At 28.8% G+C, this 23,014-nt stretch overlaps 1 protein-coding gene across 1 annotated transcript in view; it reads left to right on the top strand.

Moving 5' to 3' along the window:
* Positions 1-23,014, top strand: part of LOC107441526 (cell adhesion molecule Dscam1) — a 417,585-nt gene that overhangs the window by 325,747 nt on the left and 68,824 nt on the right. The window contains 2 exon segments of the mRNA XM_087153704.1: positions 1,311-1,604; positions 16,247-16,435. Coding sequence (XP_087009830.1) covers positions 1,311-1,604; positions 16,247-16,435 — 483 coding nt within the window.

The raw sequence follows: 23,014 nt of genomic DNA, 5'->3' as shown, positions 1-23,014 counted from the left end.
ACTATTCATATCAAATTGAAAAAAAAAAGCTTAGCTTTCAATTCCCACTTCATGTTTGAGCTTGTAAATCCGAAGCGGGTGCATGATGCAGCTTACAATCTCCTTCAAACACCATTGTACAATCCAAAAATGTTAATATTGAACTCGATTGGCTGGTTCAATATCTGTTCAATCATCAAAAGAATTTACACAGAGTGTATCTGAGCTGCATTCAAACATGTCTGCAAAATTATGCACCGAACAGTTCAGGATTTACAGTTTAAGATGTCCAACATGAAAACACAATAAAGCTACTTTCCCCCCAAAAAAATTAGACAACAACCATTTTACCAATAGGTAACCTGAGATCGCCTTGCGTCGATCGCAACTTTTTGTTTGTTTTATAATTTTTTTTTATTTGTTCTTATTGTACCTTACATTCTGTTTTCCTACCTTCATTTTTTCCTACATGAATTTATATAATAACATTGGGCTATCATGATGTATCATTAACATATTTAATTATTACTTCGTTTTTATTTTTGTACCAAATTATTATTTTTATATTGATTATAATTTCGTATTGTACCACACGTTTATTTTTTTCATGCATAAAATTATTTCTAGATGAATTTGTTTAATGATAATATGATAAATATCATGATATATCAATAAAAATTTTAATTATTTCTCTTTTATTTTTGCACCACATTATTATTTTTATCTTTATTATTTTTTATTGTACCATGCATTTCGTTTTCCTACTTTCATTTTTTAAGTATGGGTAATTATTTTATTAAATACAGGTAATCATTCATTTCGTTACGTTTAACACATTAACGAAGCACGTAAACCAAAAATTATAACAATTTTTCGCATTAAAAATAAAATAAATTTTGCTTTTTGAAAAATATAACCTTTTAAAATAAATTATGAAGAAGTGGGTAACCAAGAGGTAAATGAGTAGAGCTTCCTATTCATTTAAATGATAAGTAAAGACGCCTTATCGCTTATGAGAAATCAATTTAAACGGGAAAACAGCCATATTTAATCGCAATGACATTTTCAGTTAATATTTTTTAAATAACGCTGAAACTTTTTTCGAATCAAGGTGCTTTCGAGGCGAATTTTGGTTTAAGCAATATTTAACATGCTCTTTATTTTTTTCTTCACCTATCTTTAGGTTTATACCTATCATTAGTTTTTTACCTATCATTAGGTTTAGTTACCTATCATTAGGTTTATTAATTGTTTTTGTATGTGTCCTACGTTGCATAAATCTTTAAAAATGTATCCAAATTAAAAGTGTATATTTTATTCTTTAATTGCAGCTCCTCAGGCTCCTGATAGAGCTGCACTTCTTATAGTAAATTCAACATTTGTCACTATCCGTCTTTCTTCTTGGATTGATGGTGGGTGCCCGATATTGTATTTTGAGATTCGATATAAGTCAAAAATGCAAAAAGAATGGATATTACAGTCATCTAATATCGCTCCCGCTCAAGCTACAACTATTCTTAGTGACTTAACTCCTGGTACTTGGTACGATCTTTTAATGACAGCTCACAATGATGCCGGCTCAACCGAAGCTGAATATGTATTTTCTACGCTAACGCCATCTGGCGGTAAGTGTTATATTTATGTGATGCATAATTTTTACTTTAAGATGCAAAACTTAAAAGTTTAAAGTTTCGATGGCCAAAGATTTTAAAAAAAGTCTTAGTGCTTACGACAACGTTTATTTTTATCGTAATACTTGACTTGATTACTTTCCTTCAGTTAAAAATTTAAATGAGACATTGCTAAAAAAATATTTATTTGTTAATTAACATGCGAAAGAATAAGTATCGTCCATGATTCATTCCAATGTTTAAAATAATTTTCTAAGTATTTTGTTTGTTCTTTTGAAATAAAAAGCAATAAATTTGTTTTGCAAGGATCTAAAATAACATATTAAATGTTCTTGATGTAAGAACAGACTTATCAGCACATCATTAATATCACTAGTAAAGAGGCATTAAATGTTTCTAAAATTGAAAGTTAGTACATTATTTAGAAAATAGTGCTGCTTTTTCTTTCATTTATAAAACAATTTATGTCTAAGTAAAATTATTAAAAAATAGGTTTTGCTTAGTTAGATTTTACAAAAAAATAGTGAATATTTTACACTTGGTGAAAATATAAGAAGAAAAGGTTAAAAAAATGCGTGGTTTGATTTTTTTTAAAACACGCATAATATATTTTAACTTCTAGATAAAACACAAGTGTTTTGTTAAGTTTTCATTATAAATTAAAATTATTCCTCCAGGTTACTTATGGAAACTAAAGTACGGTTATGTGTTCTAGTTCCTTGTATATATATATATATATATATATATATATATATATATATATATATATATATATATATATATATATATATATATATATATATATATATATATATATATATATATATATATATATATATATATATATATATATATTGATATTGATATTTTGTAGCAATACATTTGATTAAAGAAAGTACTTTTTGCACTTAGTAGACTAAACATCACGTGTCAAAGAATTTCATTTCAAAATTTAAAAAGAAAAAAAATCTTGCTGAATTTTTTTTAAAGAAATGCAATTGAAAAAAGTTGATAATTTTCCTAAAGTACTAAATTTTTATAAAAATTTCCCAGAATAGTATGTTTGCTGCTATAGTACAAATACTTGAAAATCTTTTTCAGTAAGCTACTCAGACTCAAGAAGTTTTTCTATAATCATGTTATCAAAAATTTATATCATCCGTTCTTCCCTTTTCTGTGATTTTGAATATAAAATGAATATAATATAACTAAGGTAGATGATTTTAACGTGTGTGGGTATAAGGTGAAATCGGATAGATTTATCCTTGTAATATTTAAAATAAATTTAAAATATACGAAAGATAGCCATCTTTTTTAAAGCTTCAGAAATAAACATCCTTTTCAGTAAGCTACTCAGACTCAATAAGTTTTTCTATAGTCATGTTATCAAAGATTTATATCATCTGTTCTTTCACTTTCTAAGATTTTGAATAGAAAATCAATATAATATAACTAAGGTAGATGATTTTAACGTGTGTGGGTATAAGGTGAAATCGGATAGATTTATCCTTGTAATTTTTAATATAAATTTTAAATATACGAAAGATAGCCATCTTTTTCAAAGCTTCAGAAATAAACATCCTTTTCAGTAAGCTACTCAGACTCAAGAAGTTTTTCTATAGTCATGTTATCAAAGATTTATATCATCTGTTCTTTCACTTTCTAAGATTTTGAATAGAAAATCAATATAATATAACTAAGGTAGATGATTTTAACGTGTGTGGGTGTAAGGTGAAATCAGATAGGTTTATCCTTGTAATATTTAAAATAAATTTTAAATATACGAAAGATAATAATCTTTTTTAAAGCTTCAGAAATAAACATCCTTTTCAGTAAGCTATTCAGACTCAAGAAGTTTTTCTATAGTCATGTTATCAAAGATTTATATCATCTGTTCTTTCACTTTCTAAGATTTTGAATAGAAAATCAATATAATATAACTAAGGTAGATGATTTTAACGTGTGTGGGTATAAGGTGAAATCGGATAGATTTATCCTTGTAATATTTAAAATAAATTTTAAATATACGAAAGATAATAATCTTTTTTAAAGCTTCAGAAATAAACATCCTTTTCAGTAAGCTACTCAGACTCAAGAAGTTTTTCTATAGTCATGTTATCAAAGATTTAAATCATCTGTTCTTTCACTTTCTAAGATTTTGAATAGAAAATCAATATAATATAACTAAGGTAGATGATTTTAACGTGTGTGGGTATAAGGTGAAATCGGATAGATTTATCCTTGTAATTTTTAATATAAATTTTAAATATACGAAAGATAGCCATCTTTTTCAAAGCTTCAGAAATAAACATCCTTTTCAGTAAGCTACTCAGACTCAAGAAGTTTTTCTATAGTCATGTTATCAAAGATTTATATCATCTGTTCTTTCACTTTCTAAGATTTTGAATAGAAAATCAATATAATATAACTAAGGTAGATGATTTTAACGTGTGGGGGTGTAAGGTGAAATCAGATAGGTTTATCCTTGTAATATTTAAAATAAATTTTAAATATACGAAAGATAATAATCTTTTTTAAAGCTTCAGAAATAAACATCCTTTTCAGTAAGCTATTCAGACTCAAGAAGTTTTTCTATAGTCATGTTATCAAAGATTTATATCATCTGTTCTTTCACTTTCTAAGATTTTGAATATAAAATCAATATAATATAACTAATGTAGATGATTTTAACGGGTGTGGGTCTTAGGTGAAATCGGATAGATTTATCCTTGCAATATTTAAAATAAATACTTAATATACGAAAGATAGCCATCTTTTTTAAAGCAGCAGAAATAAACGTAATGTTTGTGAAAAAAATCTGTTGATACATCTTTTTATATCATGTCATTACAGTACTATTTTATTACTGTCACAACTAAAAAAAACTTAGATTGGCAAGTGTAATATGTTGCAGTTATATCATATCATATTCTGTAATTACTAAATGGCTTTTTCTGCACAATTAACGCATTGCTGACCGGCAACTTCTCTGAAAATAACCCCCATGTGCCCGGCTATTGTTTTGAAAGCCGGCGTAGAAGTAAAACAATATAAATAAACTTTAAAATTTTTTAATGCCGTATGATAAAAAGTATAACAATCACCTACGTGTAATGATGCACCGCAAGTTTTGCAGATATATCAGATTTCGTAAAGTTATAATAAATTGGTAGAGAATTAAATAGTAAAACCTGAAAAATAAGGAAAATTACTCCCACTTTTTAAAATAGTCACCACGAGATCACTGCTAACATGATTGCTATGACTCTGGCCGGTCATCAACGTTTGGCCACGAAAACACGAGCTAACTCGTGACCGGTCATCCGCGCTTGGCCATGAAAACACGAGTTAACTCGTGACCGGTCAGCAATGTGTTAACTATAATTTTAATTTAGAAGAACTAAACATTGCTGCATATCGAGAAAGTTTGAAGGGGCCAGTTTGCTTCGTCGCTGATTGTTTGTGTGTAGATAATTAGATTGTGAACTATTTTGATCTTAACTATAATCTTAACTAATATAATAAAAAATATTATAGACGTGATCATCTAAATTCTATGGTATTTCATTCGATTTGGTTAACGAAAATATTTGCAAAAGCGGAATACTAGCTTTTAAATTTGATGTATACATTAGTTTCTTAGATAAATGTGCTTCCTTTTCTTTAAAAAATATTACCTATATGTACATTAAATATACTCTTGTTTTTTTATTAAAACTGGGGTATTTTATGTACCAAAGTGTACCCAAAAATACTTGGGGTTGTGGGATACCTACAAAAATACCTAAGGAGCCGCTAAGGACCCTCCCGTTACTCTGGGTATAAAGCTCTACAATTAGATCAAATTATATAAATCATAAATATTAACACTTTCAATAAATGTTTTTTCGAATTACAGAGCAATAAGAAACGAAAAGGGCCAAGTGTGTCCCATCGATCTTTCTAGTGTAAATTGATGTTGATATGTCACCTAATATTACCTTGTCTTTTATAAACGCCCTTTTTTCTCTCACAATTAAATTTAACTAAATAATTTCCATATCAATAACCTGGTATTGATGAAACTTTCAATTCTTTATCATCAATAAATTACTAAAATTAGGACTAACTTATTTGTTTAAAATAATTTATAGTAGTGTGCATTATGTTAAGAATTTTAAGATTTTAAAATATGTATAAATTTCAGTTATCTTACCAGTGCTATATCAAACTATGTACACTAAACCTAAAATACCAACAAAAAATTATCCAATCCCTAATACTTCATATTAATTAAATATGTTTTATTACTTAAATATTTTTAGGCTGTTATCAAAGCACCTTAAACAAATATCATTCAAGCCAATACACTAACACGACCCATGGAAAAAAAGAATAAATCTTCGTGTCTCCTAGAATTTAGCTACAGAAGCGGTTTTAAAAATGAAATATTTCTATTAAATATTCCACAATTCTTCAGCAACAGCGAACAGATCGACAAAACTGGCATATTTTTTGTCCCATCCAGAATTTTCATCCAGAAATTCTCCATTTATCTTTTCAGCCACCCCACCGGAGATTTCGCTTTCTACCTCATTTTTCTTCAGAAGCCCCTCTTTTCCAACAAAATCGCGATCCTGTAAAAGGTCTTCAAACACATTTGTTCTTCTGGTTATACGTCGTAACATTTTCTGTAAACGCAGTTTCCGGAAACGGTTTGACCATTTGTTTGCTGTCACGGCAGCATTTCCCCCGTTTCCCCAAACCAACGTGAAGTAAACGAGAGAGAATTGTGGAAGAAATGTTAATGCTGGTATCCTGCTAAATGTTTCCAAAGAAAAAAGGATACTGTGCTGTAGCTTTTAAGACTCAGACTTTCGAAATAGAGGAGGGATTCCAGAACTAACATTTCGTACAGGGGGAATTTTTCGACAATTAGTAGCAGAATATATTTAGCTCAGAGATTATACTTTGGGGGAAATATTCATAAAATTTCTTATTTATGAAATAAAATGTTTAGAATTAAAAGTTTTCTCTTAGAGAATTGTCAACAGCGTTGTATTTAAAACGTATTAAGAGAGTTCAATTATGCAGTATTTTAGAATTTTTATTATTTTTATGATATAAATTTAATTTTCAAATGAAAAAATATGCACCATAAACATTAAAAATTGACAAAGTATTTTGGACTAAAATTTGCTTATTAAATTTATATATTTTTTAAAATTTTAATCAGATTTATTTTATGATATAAATTTAATTTTCAAATGAGAAAATATGCATTATAAACATTAAAAATAGACAAGGTATTTTGGACTAATATTTGCTTATCAAATTTATATATATATTTTTTTTTATATTTAAATCAGATCTTTCCTAATATAGTTGTTCTTTGGATTATATGTAAGCACGCTTTCCGTAAACGCAGTTTCCAGAAATGGTTTAATCATTTGTTTGCTGTCAAATTCCTTTTCTTTCACAATGAAAATAGATGCAGAAGTTATGATAAAAAATTGTTAAGCAGCAAATAGTAAATAAAACTACACAAAAATTGAGCATTTAATGCTTTAAGAATCGGATTAATTAACATTTTTTCACTCAAAAAAACTCAAAGTCTGCTTCTTAAGGCATTATTCTACTGAAAATTTTGAAATATGCAAAATAAATTATTGTTTCAGATTGCTGATTCTAAATAGGATAAAATTGAATCAATCCTAAAAGTATTCTCATTCTTTAATATTAGAATATTAGGATTTCTATTCTTAAATATTAGAACATTAGAATTCCTATTCTTGAATATTAAATATCTTAAAAATCAGATAATGCTAATGAGAAGAATAACTATGTTTATAAGCTTATGGCAGTAAAGCAAATCTTTTATTGTTGTGATAAATATAACTTTAATTTAATGTTAATTAAAGAAGCATTGTTCTCTTTAGTTTCATCCCAAATTTTCAATCCTTCCTTGCAGCTGTTGAGTATTTGCCTTTTGAACAATTCTATGCTTTTAAACAATAGAATGCTAATCTACTCCTACTTAAACTAAGATAAAAGCGTTACTTTAGTATTCTATGGATAATTTGCTTGAGAGAAAATACATTGTTAGAGCGTAATTTTCTTACTTAAACAATGCGTGTATATAATTCGATAATATTAAGCATTACGTTTTGCTTTTCTTTTAAATATCACTCAACAAAATCTCAATAATTGAAATTAGATTTTTTTCTTAATTTAATGAATACTAATTGAAAAACAATTGGTATTAGTATACGTTTCAAAATTTACTACAGATATTAATTTGAGATTATTGTTATTAATAACTTTTTATTTAAGTACCATAGCGTATTGTTAAAACAATAGTTATCAGTAATGCACTAGTATTAAATAGTTAAATTCAATACTACAGTAGAATTATCTTTAATTATGTAGATTTTAATTTATCTTTTTGAATGTAATTAAAAATTTATTTAACATTGATGATAAAACTAGGAGGATAAATTTAAAATGTTTTTGTATTAAATTCCATACAGCCAGCAAATATTAATTACGCTTTAGAAATTAATGTTACCGTATTTTTCCAACTTTAAAATCATCAAAGTATAAAATATCATTTCATTCATTTTAAGCTTCATAAAATAAGCAGAGCTATTAAAAACACATTACCAAAGGAAAAATAAAGTGCAAAATAAAACAACTTTTAAAGTTCTTATAGTTTCTAAAACAGATCTCGCACATAATAAAACTGAACAACTTTTTTTTCCTCTGCTTTGCCTATAAAAAGATTCTTTTAATCTTTACAAATCCCAAATTTTACGGGGATCGCGAGCCAAATTTATCACCGGACGTTCTTTCTATCCAAGGCAGTACCGATAACAAATGAGCGGAACCGGTCATAAAACTGGTCTTGAATATCAACCGGTTTTTATTGCCATCCGCACGCTCCGAAGTTCAGTTTTAGCATGTGAATGAGGCATTAATGGCTTTGTGTTTGCTTTATAACGTTTTGCCCATACATGTTCTTGAATTTCGTAATTAAGTACGATATTTAAGTGGTGTAATTAGAGCGTGGCGCTAAAAATATGTTGTGAAAAGAATTTGGCGACAATTTGTTAGAAGCTGCTTACTCCTTCAATAGCTGATATGTGGATGGAATCTGCTTTCTTATATATTCAACACTAATAAATAGGAGGAAACTAATTTTCTTTATAAATATACGGAAGTTTGTCGGTTGAATTGAATTATGAATTAAAGTGTAATTTGGAGCAAAGTATGCGAGAAGTAATACATTGTAAATTTGGGCTGTAATATTTCAGAATGATATAAACCAAAAGTAAAGTTTTTTATTACCTTTTTTTCAAAAAAAGTGCTTTGATTTTGTTTAGATAATAGCAATTTTGATAGAATTTGTGATATTATGTAGATACTAATGCATTTAGAAATTTGTGTTTATGTGATTTGTGTTATGTGAGACTAATAAAAGTCAACAGCTGCATGCATAACAACGTTTCTTCTTTCAAAAAAAAATAGTTATTCGTACATTGTAAGAAGTTCCGGATCAAATCACTGTGTAAAATACTAGTACTTTTGTACTTCTGTGAAATCCATTTCACCGTTACTTTCACTTAACCGTAATATCTATTTTTGACATACAATTTTTTACCGTCATTTTTTCAATAATATTTATTTAGTTAGAGTGATTTAGTAATTTTACGGTAATAATTAATTTACTTTAAAACTGTCGCTGAACAGCCGACCCAATTTTTGGGCTTACGACTACTAATATTTAACTCTGTAGCCTTGTAATTTCGTACCCAATCCAGAAGACAAGAGAACTCCTGGATCAAGTATTGGGAGAAATTTGCCTTCGTGAACGACTTTTTGATGGAACTGACCCGCATTTGCGTTACATGAAGAGGAAGACAACTAGAACCTCCCACGGTTAGCCCGATGGAAAGGGGAATCTAACCCATTATCTGTCTACCACTGAAGATTTTTCACGTCATCACTGTTGTCGGGGCCATCGTCATGCAGAATTCGTATCGACCAGCCACCGCTGGGATTCGAACCTAGTTCATCTTATTGAATGTCGCGTGCTCTATCTCCTTAGCCCTCGCCACTGAGGGGATAGAGGTTCATAATTATGGCAAATATTACAGCATATCATATTTTTCTTTTTTCCGTAGCATGTTCCAGTAAAAATGGATTTTACGGTAAAAAGTACGGGCACCGGCAGGGCTGGTACATTATATATATATATATATATATATATATATGTAACATAAAAAGCTTCAATTGATCTTTTTATGTTAGTTTCTTTGTTATAAAACTTCATCCTAATTAATTATTCTAAACGAAATACTTTCTCACACTTTTAAAAGCCACATCCTGTTCTTAAATCTATTTTTGGCTCAAGTATGCATTTAATTAAGAGCAGGACATTTTTCCCTTTGCTCTTGCGTGGGAAACGTTCGATCTATTTCATAAACCAATAGCAACTACTAAGATTTCCCTCTTTCCCTAAATTAAGACATTTTACGGATTTTACTTTGCAAGATTTTCCCTAACATATAACCAAGGAGCGCAACTTTTCGTGGGCACTTTCACTCAATCTCATGACTGCTCTTGTCTAATAATTAATAAATAAATTTTGTACCCTCCTTCCCGACCTATGACCTGTTTTAATCCTTCCACTCGGCAACGACGTTATAAGTCGACAGGATTTAACGGTCGGGAAGGGGTACAGTTCGTACGGTACATTAAAGATATTTAATATCTCATTTGAAATTAAATAAATCAACTTCGGAAGAGGGTACTTCAAAAATATGGAATAACTTTAAATCATTTATTCAAATGGACATTTGGTAAATAAGCAGTCAAATTCTTCTTCAACTTATGGCAATAATTAATTCATCCTGTATCTTCATCAAAAAAAATAATCTCTTCAATCATCAAACGTTTAGTTTATTATAAATTATACATACGCACAGTGGAACTAAACGATCATCCGTTTTCCATGTCTATGCTGCATATTTTGTCTACGTTCCTGAGAATACTAGAAAGCTGAGCTTCAATTCCTTCCTTGGACTAAAAAGAAAAACTGCATCGAATTCCTGTTAATTAAAATGTTTTATTGAAACTATCCCTTTGAGAAAGCGTTGATTTTGCCATTCTTAAGTGCTGAGCTGGATCTTATCGTCGATGAATAATTGTTCTCACACCCACGATGGTCTACTTAAATATTCGACATTCAAAAGAAAAATAAGCTTCAATTTCTCCGTCACTATTGGTGTTAATTTACGATTCATCTTAACGAAGAAACAAATTTTTTCCCTAGCAGCTCACGTCTTTGGTTTTGGAATTGTGTTTACGGAATTTCAACGCATTCCCATCTCTGTTGTGGTTTTCAAAATATCTCGGACTAATTCGAACTTTTTCAGGTATCCTTTGAGTTAAAGTTTTTTACATGTCTCATAAATCAATTTCTTAAATGATTATGATTTTAATTTTTTCCCATATTTGATGTTTCAAAGTGAAACTACTTTTTATATATTGATAGTATTTACTGTTGAAATTTTTATTTCTTTAAATTTTTATTTTCAGTTAATTGATTTATTTGATTGAAAAGTGTTTCGAGAAATTATTTTCATATTGTTTTATGTGTTACAGCTTCTATGATTTTTTGAGTAGTAGAAATTATATTTTTGTTTTACAGTGATTAGGATTTAAATGAAAATGCCATTTAAATTTTTTTTTCTCTTCATAATGCAACTGCAGTAATTATTGAAATTTAATTTAGATATATGAATGCTATTACGGTGTGGCAAAAATTAGATCAAGAAATGTTAAAACTATTACAAATAGTTTGGAAAAATGAATAAAATACTTGTTGTTAGAATTTAAATTGAAGTGCAACCAGACATTAATGCTTTAGTCCAACGTTGGTAATAAGTTGTAGCTCAGACATTTCCATAGACAAACAACATAAAGATAGGAAAATGATCAAAAAAATTTGAAAGTAATAGTAACCAAATTCACTTCAAAAACACGTTAGAAATAGAAATGAAAATATTTGAATTCCCTAACAATTGTGACAAATTGAATTATCAATTAAGATCTCTGCACAAAAATTACTTTAAAAAAATATCCGAGCTAAAATTTAAAAAAAAAAAAAAAAAAAAAAAAATTATGTCCAAAAAGAAGAATGAAAGATATAAATGAAAAAAAAAAAAAAAAAAAAAGGTAATTTGCAAATAAACCTAACTTGCACTTCAGATTAAAAATAAGGAAAATAGCTAAGTCAGTCAAATTTTAAAAACTGATTTACCTTAATACCATATTAAATTTGAAAGCTTTGTTTTGGATTTCAATTAGTGATAAATTGTGTTAAACGGGTTGTAATGTAAAATCTGAGAAGACTGATCATCTTTTCTGATTATAAAAGCAATTTGTCTTTACATTTTTCCTGAAATCCGGGTTAATAATTGCAATAAAAATACCAAGAAAGAAAATAAAAGTACAAATAAATAAATATAAAGAAAGTAGAAAAAAAAAGAAAGTAGAAAGAAAAATAAAAGAGAAAAAGAAAAGAAAAAATTTTTACAGAAGGCAAATTTTGGACATAAAAAAAAAAAAAAAAAAAAAATTCAAATAGCAGAGTTGAAAATGATCTTGTGTTTTCTAATATTCTTGAGACTAAATATGATAATGGTGCGTAACATTGTCAAAATTATGTTGACAGAATTGTGCAAATCCAAGAAAATTAATAAATTCCTAACTTCAGGTGATTTTGAAAAAAAAAAAAAAAAAAAAATTTCAAATATTTTGCTATTAAAGGGTCAAAAAATGAAAGGTAAATAAAGTGAAATAAAAACAATACTGAAATCTTGGACTTGACAATAACAATCACTGTGTCATTTTTTTTTATTTTGTTTTCAAACAAGGTAAACAATACTCAAATCTAATTTCAGATTGAAATTTTTCCTGTATAACTTTTTTTTGTATTTTGTGTTTTACATTTTAAATTACACATTTTTAACAAATTTTTATAAATTTTTGTCATCATGATTGAAGAGTTAACTTAAATTGTGTTTTTATGAAGAATACTTCTTATAGTGAAAAAGTGTGTTGTGATTTTTAAACAAAAGATATTTGAAACTGAAAAAACTGTTAAGTAAAAAAAAAAAAAAAAAAAAAAACTGTTGAAAATGAAAATTTTAAAATTGCTGATAATGCTACTACAGATTTTTGATTGTGTTAAATTTTTTACAATGAGAACATATGTAAATGTTTTATAATTTATATTACTTTTATATATTGTTACCATTACAAATTTGGTTATATTATTTGTACTTCTACCATAGGGAGGATTTTGCAAATGGAAAATTTTTTAAAATTTTGGATTGTAATTAAACATTATTGGCGAGGGGGGATGTAACATAAAAAGCTTCAATTGATCTTTTTATGTTAGTTTCTTTGTTATAAAACTTCATCCTAATTAATTATTCTAAACGAAATACTTTCTCACACTTTTAAAAGCCACATCCTGTTCTTAAATCTATTTTTGGCTCAAGTATGCATTTAATTAAGAGCAGGACATTTTTCCCTTTGCTCTTGCGTGGGAAACGTTCGATCTATTTCATAAACCAATAGCAACTACTAAGATTTCCCTCTTTCCCTAAATTAAGACATTTTACGGATTTTACTTTGCAAGATTTTCCCTAACATATAACCAAGGAGCGCAACTTTTCGTGGGCACTTTCACTCAATCTCATGACTGCTCTTGTCTAATAATTAATAAATAAATTTTGTACCCTCCTTCCCGACCTATGACCTGTTTTAATCCTTCCACTCGGCAACGACGTTATATATATATATATATATATATATATATAATACAAAAATTATAAATACTTTTGTATTAATTAAAGCATTAAAACTCTTTCGTTTTCATAAAATGTCTTTGTTAAAGAATAAGCGTAGAAATATTCTATTTTGGGAATTCAGGGCTGAAAACATACCACTGAATTATAATTAGATTTATATTTCAAAGGAGGAGTTATTTTTAGAATCTTGTCCATCTTTCACTTCCATATTAGGAAGCATTAAATGATTATCGATGATGCGTAGAGTTGCAAAGTATGTACGATTTGAGCCTTTTCACCTTTTTGTCCATTATTATATAATGCAGGAGCAATTGTTTTTGCGTGTCTTTTGCTGTACGATGTTGCCAACATAACCTTCGCCACTACTGTCTTGATATTAGTCCCTCCCCCTCCAGCTGGGAGAGTCGGTGAGACTTCTGTTTACACCATACTTCAGTAAATAAAGCCTGTTGAAGTCTATCGGCTTGTTATTTCTACAAATGTAAAGTAAAAACACTAACAAAATAACGGGGTTGTTGCCCTGTTATTAGAAGCCGGCAGGATTGAACGGTCGGGAAGGGGCACGTACGGTACGTTAAAAATATGTAATATCGCATTTGAAATTAAATCAAGAAATGTTAAAACTAATACCAATAGTTTGGAAAATGAATAAAATACTTGGTATTGGAATTTGAACTGAAATGTGAAACTAGACATTAATGCTTGAGTCCAATGTTGGTAATTAGTTCATAGCTCTGATCTAGCTCAGTAATTTCCATAAACAAATCGTTTCTTTATTTCTGAACTTTAATTCCAGCATACAGGTAGGAAATTGGTCAAACACAAATTGGAAAGTATTAGTAACCAAATACACTTAGAACGTTTAAAATAGAAATTAAAATATTTGAATTTCCAAACACACTTTTTCATCACTGCTCTGTCTAATAATTAATAAATAAATTTTGTACCTTCCTTCCCGGCCTAAGACCTGTTTTAATCCTTCCACTCGGCAGAGGATTACCACACTAAGAGGAATTCAAATAACATCAACAGGAAATAAGATACTAAATATAACCTATTGAATATCACAACGAGAATTGCTCAAAATTTTGTAGCAGGAAAAAAAAACGACCTAAAAACCAGAAAGGAAAATTGCAAAAACGAAAATAATGTGCGGGCACTGACATGCATGGCAACTTCGTCAAGGGAACAGTGCCATCCAGTCAGTACGATTATTTTCGACTATTATTTTTGTTAGCATTTGCAATTTAGAAGCCCCAACGAAAATTTTGCATTTTTTTTAAATTTTATTTATTACGTACGTTGTTGACTATCTTTGCAAAATGAAAGAAGCGTCGGTTTTTCCCGCTCTGATACCATTCATGTAAGGAAGTTAGTTTTACGGAAGTTTTTGAGACGACGTCATGGCATTCTTTTTACTCATCTTCCATTTCGCCGTGATTGTTATATTCTTGTCCTGACACTGTCAATCAAAATAGGTAAAATATAGTGGTAATTCTCTGTGAATTGGAGATTTGTGCACAATATTTTAGAGTTAGATTAAACATGTATTTTAGGAAATATTTGATTAACTTCTTAGAATCTAACAATGATTTTAAAAGTAATTTATTTAAATATTTGTTTATTAAATATTTGTATATTAAATATTTGTGTACTAAATATTTGTATATTAAATATTTGTATATTAAATATTTGTATATTAAATATTTGTATGTTAAATATTTGTATATTAAATATTTATCTTTGGAATATATATATATATTTTTTTTTTTTTTTTTTTTTTTTTCTTGGGTTTAGGAACTATCTTCTAATAAATTTCATTAATTTATTTTGATAGAGTTACACGGAAAAAAAGGTTTTCATTATCATTTTTACTCAAATAAAAAGAAATATGTTGTAATAATAGTTACATGAAATATTGTAGTAGCCAATATAAATAAAAATACTAACTTTGCAAATTTAGTGTTTCAAAAGTTTGAAAAAATTCTAAGCAAAATAATCAGAACTATTTTGTTTACATGGCCCGAGATTATAACAATTAGAATTTACGTATTTAATTAGTTTTGGTAAGTTATTAGTAACTATCCCATTTAAGAAGATCCTCTCTTTGTTTTGTAGACTTCGTAAATAGTATTTTGATTTTAAGTGATTTGCTTTGATTATCTACTCAGTAAGTTTAATAATAGTGAATATTGACCATTTGAACTTTTACCCTAATCATATACTTAAAACATTTTAGAAACCTTGCGAAAATGGCCTCATTCTTTTCAAAAAGCAAAAGCATAAAATATGTGAATAAAATAGTGTTTATATAATTGTTGTTATCTCCTTCTTAATGATATGTTTACAAAATGTATTAATATATATTATCTCCAGTAAGAGTTAGCGTTCATTTCCTGAGTTACTCAAGAATAATCAGTTTCTATTCAATTATGTGAAAATAGTAACTACTAATTTTGTAATATGTTTCAAGAATAGTTAATCTGATTTCATCTGTAAATAAAAAAAAGTAATTAAAAAATTAGCAATGAAACAAATGATTATTTATTAATCTTTTATTAAGACATGAAATGTGGAGTAATGATTTTTGCTCTTTAAATTAGATTTAGAAAAACTCTTGATTAGATTCTAGTTAATTCAGTATATATTTAAAACAGAACTAAATTTTTGGAAATAAATGCTCCCTAAGTAGTTTTTTCTTGCTTTCCATTTAATGTTCTCAAGGTAATTTTTATTGTTTCATCAGTTAATTATTTCTTATATTTTATATTTCAGCAACAGTGCCTCCTCTTGCTTCCATCTCATCATCTTCGTCCACTGCTTTTTCAATAATGAGAGATCCAGCTGTATTCGTCCCTATAGTTTGCGCCATTGTCGTCGTAGTTGTCATCACAGTTGTTGTAGCCGTAGTAGTTGTACTTAGAAGAAAAGACTCAACTTCAGAATGCCGATCCCAAGGTGTCTGTAAGTTTTTACTTATCGGTATCGGTCAGTGACCGCAAAATACTTTAAATATCTTAAAAAATACTTAAAATACTTCAAATAAAATACTTTAAATATCTTAACATGATATTAGAGGGACACTAAATTGCGTGTTACTTTCTAGTTAAAACAATATAGCTTATGAGATTGCTTGTTTGGGCATCTGCTTCGTTTTTACTTACATGTATACTTGAGTTCGAACGAATTAAAAACGTTGAATCAAAGGACCCTACAAAGTCATATACACTCTCAAATTAATTGGTTCAAATGGAACCATAATACCATAGCACATTAAATTATAATGCGGTTCATATTTTTCAATGACGTATTATTCGAAACTTGTTTCTGTTGAAGTTGAAATATAGTATATCATGTAATTGTGTTTAGAAGTATTATAGAGTACTCCAACCTTCCTTGATACCAGAATTTCAGCAAATTCTATGTATTATAATTTGATACACTATAAAATTATTTCTAACAGAGTAGTGGTTTTTAACTCCATTTATCTTTCAGTAGTAATTAGAGTGAGGTTTTTAGCAGGTCATTAATCTGAACTAACAATATGTAGATTTGAGTCAGATTTCTCCTGCAGATAAAACTTGAATGCCTACACTCAAGTAATTGTGCTCATAAACAGAACTTATTACAATTCATCACATGTTTTCTACGTTGCAGAAAATTTCTGTAAGTTCTAAAGCGTTTATACACAGAAGTATGCAGTTTTCTTGATCGTTATAAAATCATTTTATTTATATTTTTGTTCAAAGCAAAATATATAACACAAACGAAATGATTACAGAAGAATCAAAAATTTTCATTCGAAAATTTTGACAAATTCATATAAGAAGGATTAATATTGTACTATTTACTTTAGCGATGTTTAGCAGCTTTCTAATTTACTTAAGTTCTATGATGCTAACTATAGTTCTGTTAGTACTTTACCACTGAATATTGATATATTTTTTCCGAATACGTGGTGATCTGTTATTTAAAAAATAATTTAATGCATTATCTGATATGAATTGTTTTACCTTGATTCTACCAAATGCGTCTTTCTTGGTAGCTGTTTAAATTTCATCTGTTATTTATGTATGTACTTGGATTCACTGCTCCACCAATAAAGCATGAATTGAGTATTTTGAGAAACCAAACACTTGCAACGTTTGCATGAAAACGCCATTCAAATTTTCGTGGTAAGTGGTAGTTTCGTTTCCTCCTGATTCGTTCTACTAATGAATTCATGACTGAGAGATTTTCATTCATGAGAGTCTTTAGTTAAGAATAACAGCGGGAGAGAATTAAGAGCTAAGCCTCTGAAAACGTTAATTTACGAAATGTACTGGATTCCCTTTTACCTTATTCCTGGCAACTAATCCGACGTAAACCAAACTCATTCAATTATATGTTATTGTTCCGAGTGAACAAATAAAGACCAGGGATAATATAACACTAAATCATAGCATCGAAGAAAAATTCATTTTTGCTAGTAGATAATGTTGATTCAACATTATTTCTAGAAAAGAGTAAAGCCGTTATCGATGTGGTAGTTTATTTGAATAAACAAAGAATTGTCGAGGAAAATATAATTTATGGATTGTTCGTGCATTAAAAGGAAATTTAACTTTTTTAAAGCTCATTTATGTATGCACTCCTACTTTGATGAAAGCTTAACCGCTTCCTTTAACAATTTGTTTGAAAAAGAAAGTAAAAAATCAACTTATTTTTTATAGTTTCATTAATAAATACAAAGATCTAAAAGAAAACGTACTACACAAGCTTAAAGTGGAAATTTTATATTTTTATGCTTAAAGAACATTTAATTTACCATCAGTTAACTATCCCGAATTATATCGGGCAAACGTAAAAAGTTAAATATTAATCTTTGTACGATAGTGTTTGAAACAAGGGAAAACATAAATTGATACTTTCCAAACGCCAGTGAAGTGATACGTCATTTGTTTTGCTCTTTTTTTTCGATATAAGTTCAGCAGAAATCTTATACAGCCATACAAAACATGAGTGCTGTCCCACAGTCTTACAGCAAAACTTGGCAAATTTCGAATAACAGGAGATTATTATTTTTGTCTTAATGATTCGGTGACTTAAGGAGACATTCTGGTTACGTTCCATTGTAATCATTATAGATTTTGCTTTTAATGTTTTCTAAACAAAAAGAATTTTAATTAGGTTAAATTTAAAAAAAAATACAATGGCGAAATTGATTAAATTAGTTAAAGTAATTTTATTGAATGAATTTATAAAAAACGTACAGCTAACTTAAACAAAAACATGTAATTTAGCGAACAATGTCTAAGGAAACAACGTTACGAGAACGTTTTAACTTAAAACTCAGAAAGTCGATAGCGTAAAATGAAATTCAAGTCAAGATGCTTCCTCTAGAACAGAATATCCAGCGTATATTTATTAGTGCCCGTCGGAACTAGGAGTGTCTGAGAAGCGATAAAAAACACAGAGCTGCTTTCCATATCTTTTGAAATAAGCTTTTTCTGAACCAAACACATTTGATACCCACCCTTTCCAATCTTCCTTATATATTCTGAGTGTACTATTTTCTTCAGTGGAAGAAGCGCCCTCCAAACGATAGACCCAGTTCCTCAAAACAAGAAAAGAAACTCCCTCGTTCCCCTTTAGCTGGTCTTTGTGTACATCTAATGCTACTGCTTTCTAGAATGAATAAGAAGGCTTGGTGGATGGTGTGGGGAGGCAAAAAAATTCCCGGATGTTTTCTTAGACAGCAGGAAGAAGAATATCTCAGCAACAAAATGGGAGATTTAATACGGATGCGGAGGCTAAGCGCTATTTCATCTTTCTACTGCTTGCCTCAGATTGAGAAAGGTGGGTGATGGGAAACACTGAAAAAATGAGAGGGTCCGTCACCTAATAAAAATATGAACTTATTATCTTAGTTCAGAGAATCGTGTGGTTCTTAAGATTCTGTGATAGCAACAAAAAGTGTTTAATAATTAGACCGGATTGAAGTTTTAGATTCATACAAAATTGAAGTTAAAATCGAAAATGGCGGAATATGTTGTAGAATTGTAAGTTAGTACACGATTAACAAAAAAAATCTCTTAATGAATTAACTTTTAAGTTAAGCAACTTAACGTTTTGATGCTCCATCATTAGTGATGTCAGAAATCATACACTGTAAAAAGATTTCCAGTTAAATTATAGGAAATCACTGACTTCAAAATTGTCCTAGAATTTAAACTGGCTTCAGAAAATTCTATTGTAAGAAAAATCCTGCAGCGAAACCATACTGAAAATCTTCATACATAACAGATTTTAAGTCAAAAACAATAAACGGTAAAAATCAATATAGTTGACATAAAAAAAATTGGTCCAGGAAATTATGTTTGTCGTCAGTCGTGTCAAAGTGAATAAAAAAAACGAGGCATTGTAGTGTAAATCTGCTAACGATCTGAACTGAGCGAATTGCTTTTTCATCTGGTATGGTTATATAGGATTGCGGAAAAGTTATTTGTTGGCCATCATCTAGGATCAAACCAGGTACCTTTTAATTCATAGTGAGATGCTGCAGCAGCAACGGAAAAGAGTGCATTCACAACAAGTTGAATCTGAAAGTTCATGGTTTCTGAAGCGCAAGGATTTAATTGCAGAAAGCAGATTCGGTAAAGAAAAATTGCAGAAACTTGTTGTGTATACAAAATAATTCTTTACGTAATACTTAGAGAAACACGCTTTGGTTGTAGAAGTAAACAATAACAATTTAACATGTTTGTTTGTTTTTTAATGTACCTAACAGATAAAATTGGCACCAAATATTAAAGCTTTGTTTGTTTGACAAAAAAATGTATTTGGGGCAAATTGATATTTAATTTTTGGTAGTTTAAAAACACATCCAAACAAGTTATAGTTATCTTCTGTTTCGAAACAGATTCTCTACCAAATTTTAAAAAAAATGTCATCCTTTGAAAGGAAAATAATGTACGTGAAAGAATATGCAACATTAATAAAATATTTAACAAATCATTGAGAAGTGGAACTGAGTTTAAACGAAACTGCTACATCATCATGAGTTTTTATTAAGTCACGCATATGTCTTTTCCAGTTATATGTTTGATACGGGAAGAAAAATGGTAAGATACTTTATCTTGGCAAAAAATCTGAAATGCCTAAGTTGCAACTGAGACCGGAGAGCCATACGGATAAAAGTTTGAGGACTCACGCCATGATGCAGAAGATCTGTCAAATCAAAATTTCTGAATCAGTAGATACATCAATTGGGCACAAAAATATTTATGAAATCATAATAACCTTTCGACAAGCCTATACGATTGAATTCGTCAATGAAAATATGGGGTACTTTGGAGGTATCAGATGACGCCAATTGATTTAATACATCGGACTCTTTTAAAGTAAAATTACAAAAGCTAGAATGTAGACTGTTAATTTTTAACTATTCTAGTTAAATATCTACTTAATCACAATGGCTCATTCAGGAGTTATTCAGCGATGAATTCTAAGTATTGAAGAAGTTTGCTAAATTTTAAATTTTCCTTTTGTAGTAGGAACAATTTTGATATGCTTGAATTATCCCGTTTTATTATACCTTCCTCATGTCTGTACAATAATTTGGTTAATATGTATGCAAATAATACGTTTTAATGTGTGAGGGGGCAAGCTACACTCTATCGGTAGCAGTAGGTAACTCTGTTTCCCTAAAAATAAATTCAGATTAATTATAGAACTATTTATATAATACATTTAAAAACAAACATTTAAAAAAAACTTTATTTTAAGTGTTAAGGATTTAATGAGTCTAATATAATTTCAACACTTGTCAGACTTGCGTGCAAAGAAATAAAAAAAACATTAAGTTGCCAGCCAACGAGAAAGGTAAAAACAAAGGTGAGAAACAAAACTAGAGAAACCGCAAAGGCCATAAGAGAAAAGGAGTAAAATGCAACTCTTTAAGACCTAATTAGCTTTGATACACGTTGGAGCATTTATCACATTCCTTTCAGTGCGGCCTGATCTACATCGGCTCGAACTAACGAACTAAACGCACTTTAAAATTTAGACTTAAGACTTTTATCAAGAATTCGAGAAATCTTCACTTGCTTGACATTGTTGAAATTTTGGGCATAAATTTAATTTCGACTATGTTAAAATTATTTCTACCCGAGTTACAACTACCTAGTTATACCACCTTGTCCACCCAAGCTCATCTTGATGTCCTGGAATCTTTTTTTTTTTCATTTGAATACTAATTTCCTTGCTAACAACATAAGTTCCCATAAGCGTTGAAATGTATTTTACCCTGATTTGCCTCTCGGCCACTGGGATTTTTCTTGATCGTTCTGTTTTAATCTTTTGTCCCTATTGTCTTCTGTGTTTTTTTTTTAAATTTTGTTTCTCACCTTTTGTTTGCCATTTTTCGTTGGAAACTTTATGCTTTTTTTATTTCTAATTATTTTAGTTTCTTTACATTCAAGTCTGGAAAAGTCTTGAAAATGGGTGCCTATTTTTGAATCACTTGAAACATGTCGACTGTTATTTCATATGTGTATATTTTTGAAGTGAATGTAGTCTTCAATCAGGTAATATCTAACCTCTACAGTTTATTGGGATTATTTATTTAATGGAATTTTTATTTGACATAACTTTTCGGCTGAATTGCGAGATGTGCTTTGTTGATTTCAGAACATACTTGTCATTTAGCATTTAAAATTTAAAAAATTAAAATTAAAAAATTCTTCATATTTGTCTGGAGGAAAACCAACGTTACTAATGAAGTTTCAACGAAATATTTAAGTTTTTAATAAACTTCCATTTTTACACTCATTTTGAGCCCATTCTCTTCATGGAAAACTGATTTGTTTTATTTTCAATTTGTGCAATCATTTTTAATGCAGCACTTTATGTTTTATAACATAAACCCAAAGTGTCTACATAAATTTAAACAATGTGACAGTGAAACCTTTATTTGAATTCTGCATTGCATGCCACTCTATTACACTGAAAGCATATTCGTTTTATTTTCAATTTTCGGAGTGACTTTTTGATACAATCCCTTATTTTTGTTATCCAATAATACCACCATTCTACTCGCTTTGAGTACTTTTTTCGAACCACTCATATTCCTATTATTATTTTAAAAAATCACAAAAAAATATTTTTTCGAAATATAGATGAGAAATAGAATAACAATATCTACGCTTTGATGAAATTGGATACAGCTCATATAAATCGAAGTTTCACTTCACCCAGCAATTTTATAACAAACATAAAAACTTTGTAGATTTTTCTTTTTGGAAAAAAAACTAAATTAAATGATATTTTCTTATAGTTCTTTTATCGTTATTTTCTGTTTTTATCTTGTTTTTTCTTTGCAAATCGGAATCTTATGTAAAGCTATGCACACAATTCTGAAATTTCCTATTTCAAAGTATAATACTGTATAAATTAAGTTTTAAGAATTATTTTTTAGGTAAATTTCAGGAACAGAAATATTATGTTTGAGGTAAACTTAGCCTAATATAAAAAAGGTATGTATTATGTATTATAAATAAAGTT

This window comes from Parasteatoda tepidariorum, chromosome 10 (genome assembly GCF_982258835.1).
Source record: "Parasteatoda tepidariorum strain Cologne lab strain chromosome 10, Ptep-v5.0, whole genome shotgun sequence".
Classification (NCBI taxonomy): Eukaryota; Metazoa; Arthropoda; class Arachnida; order Araneae; family Theridiidae; genus Parasteatoda; species Parasteatoda tepidariorum.
Note: the sequence above shows the minus strand (reverse complement) of the source record. Positions and strands in the feature narration are given on the sequence as shown.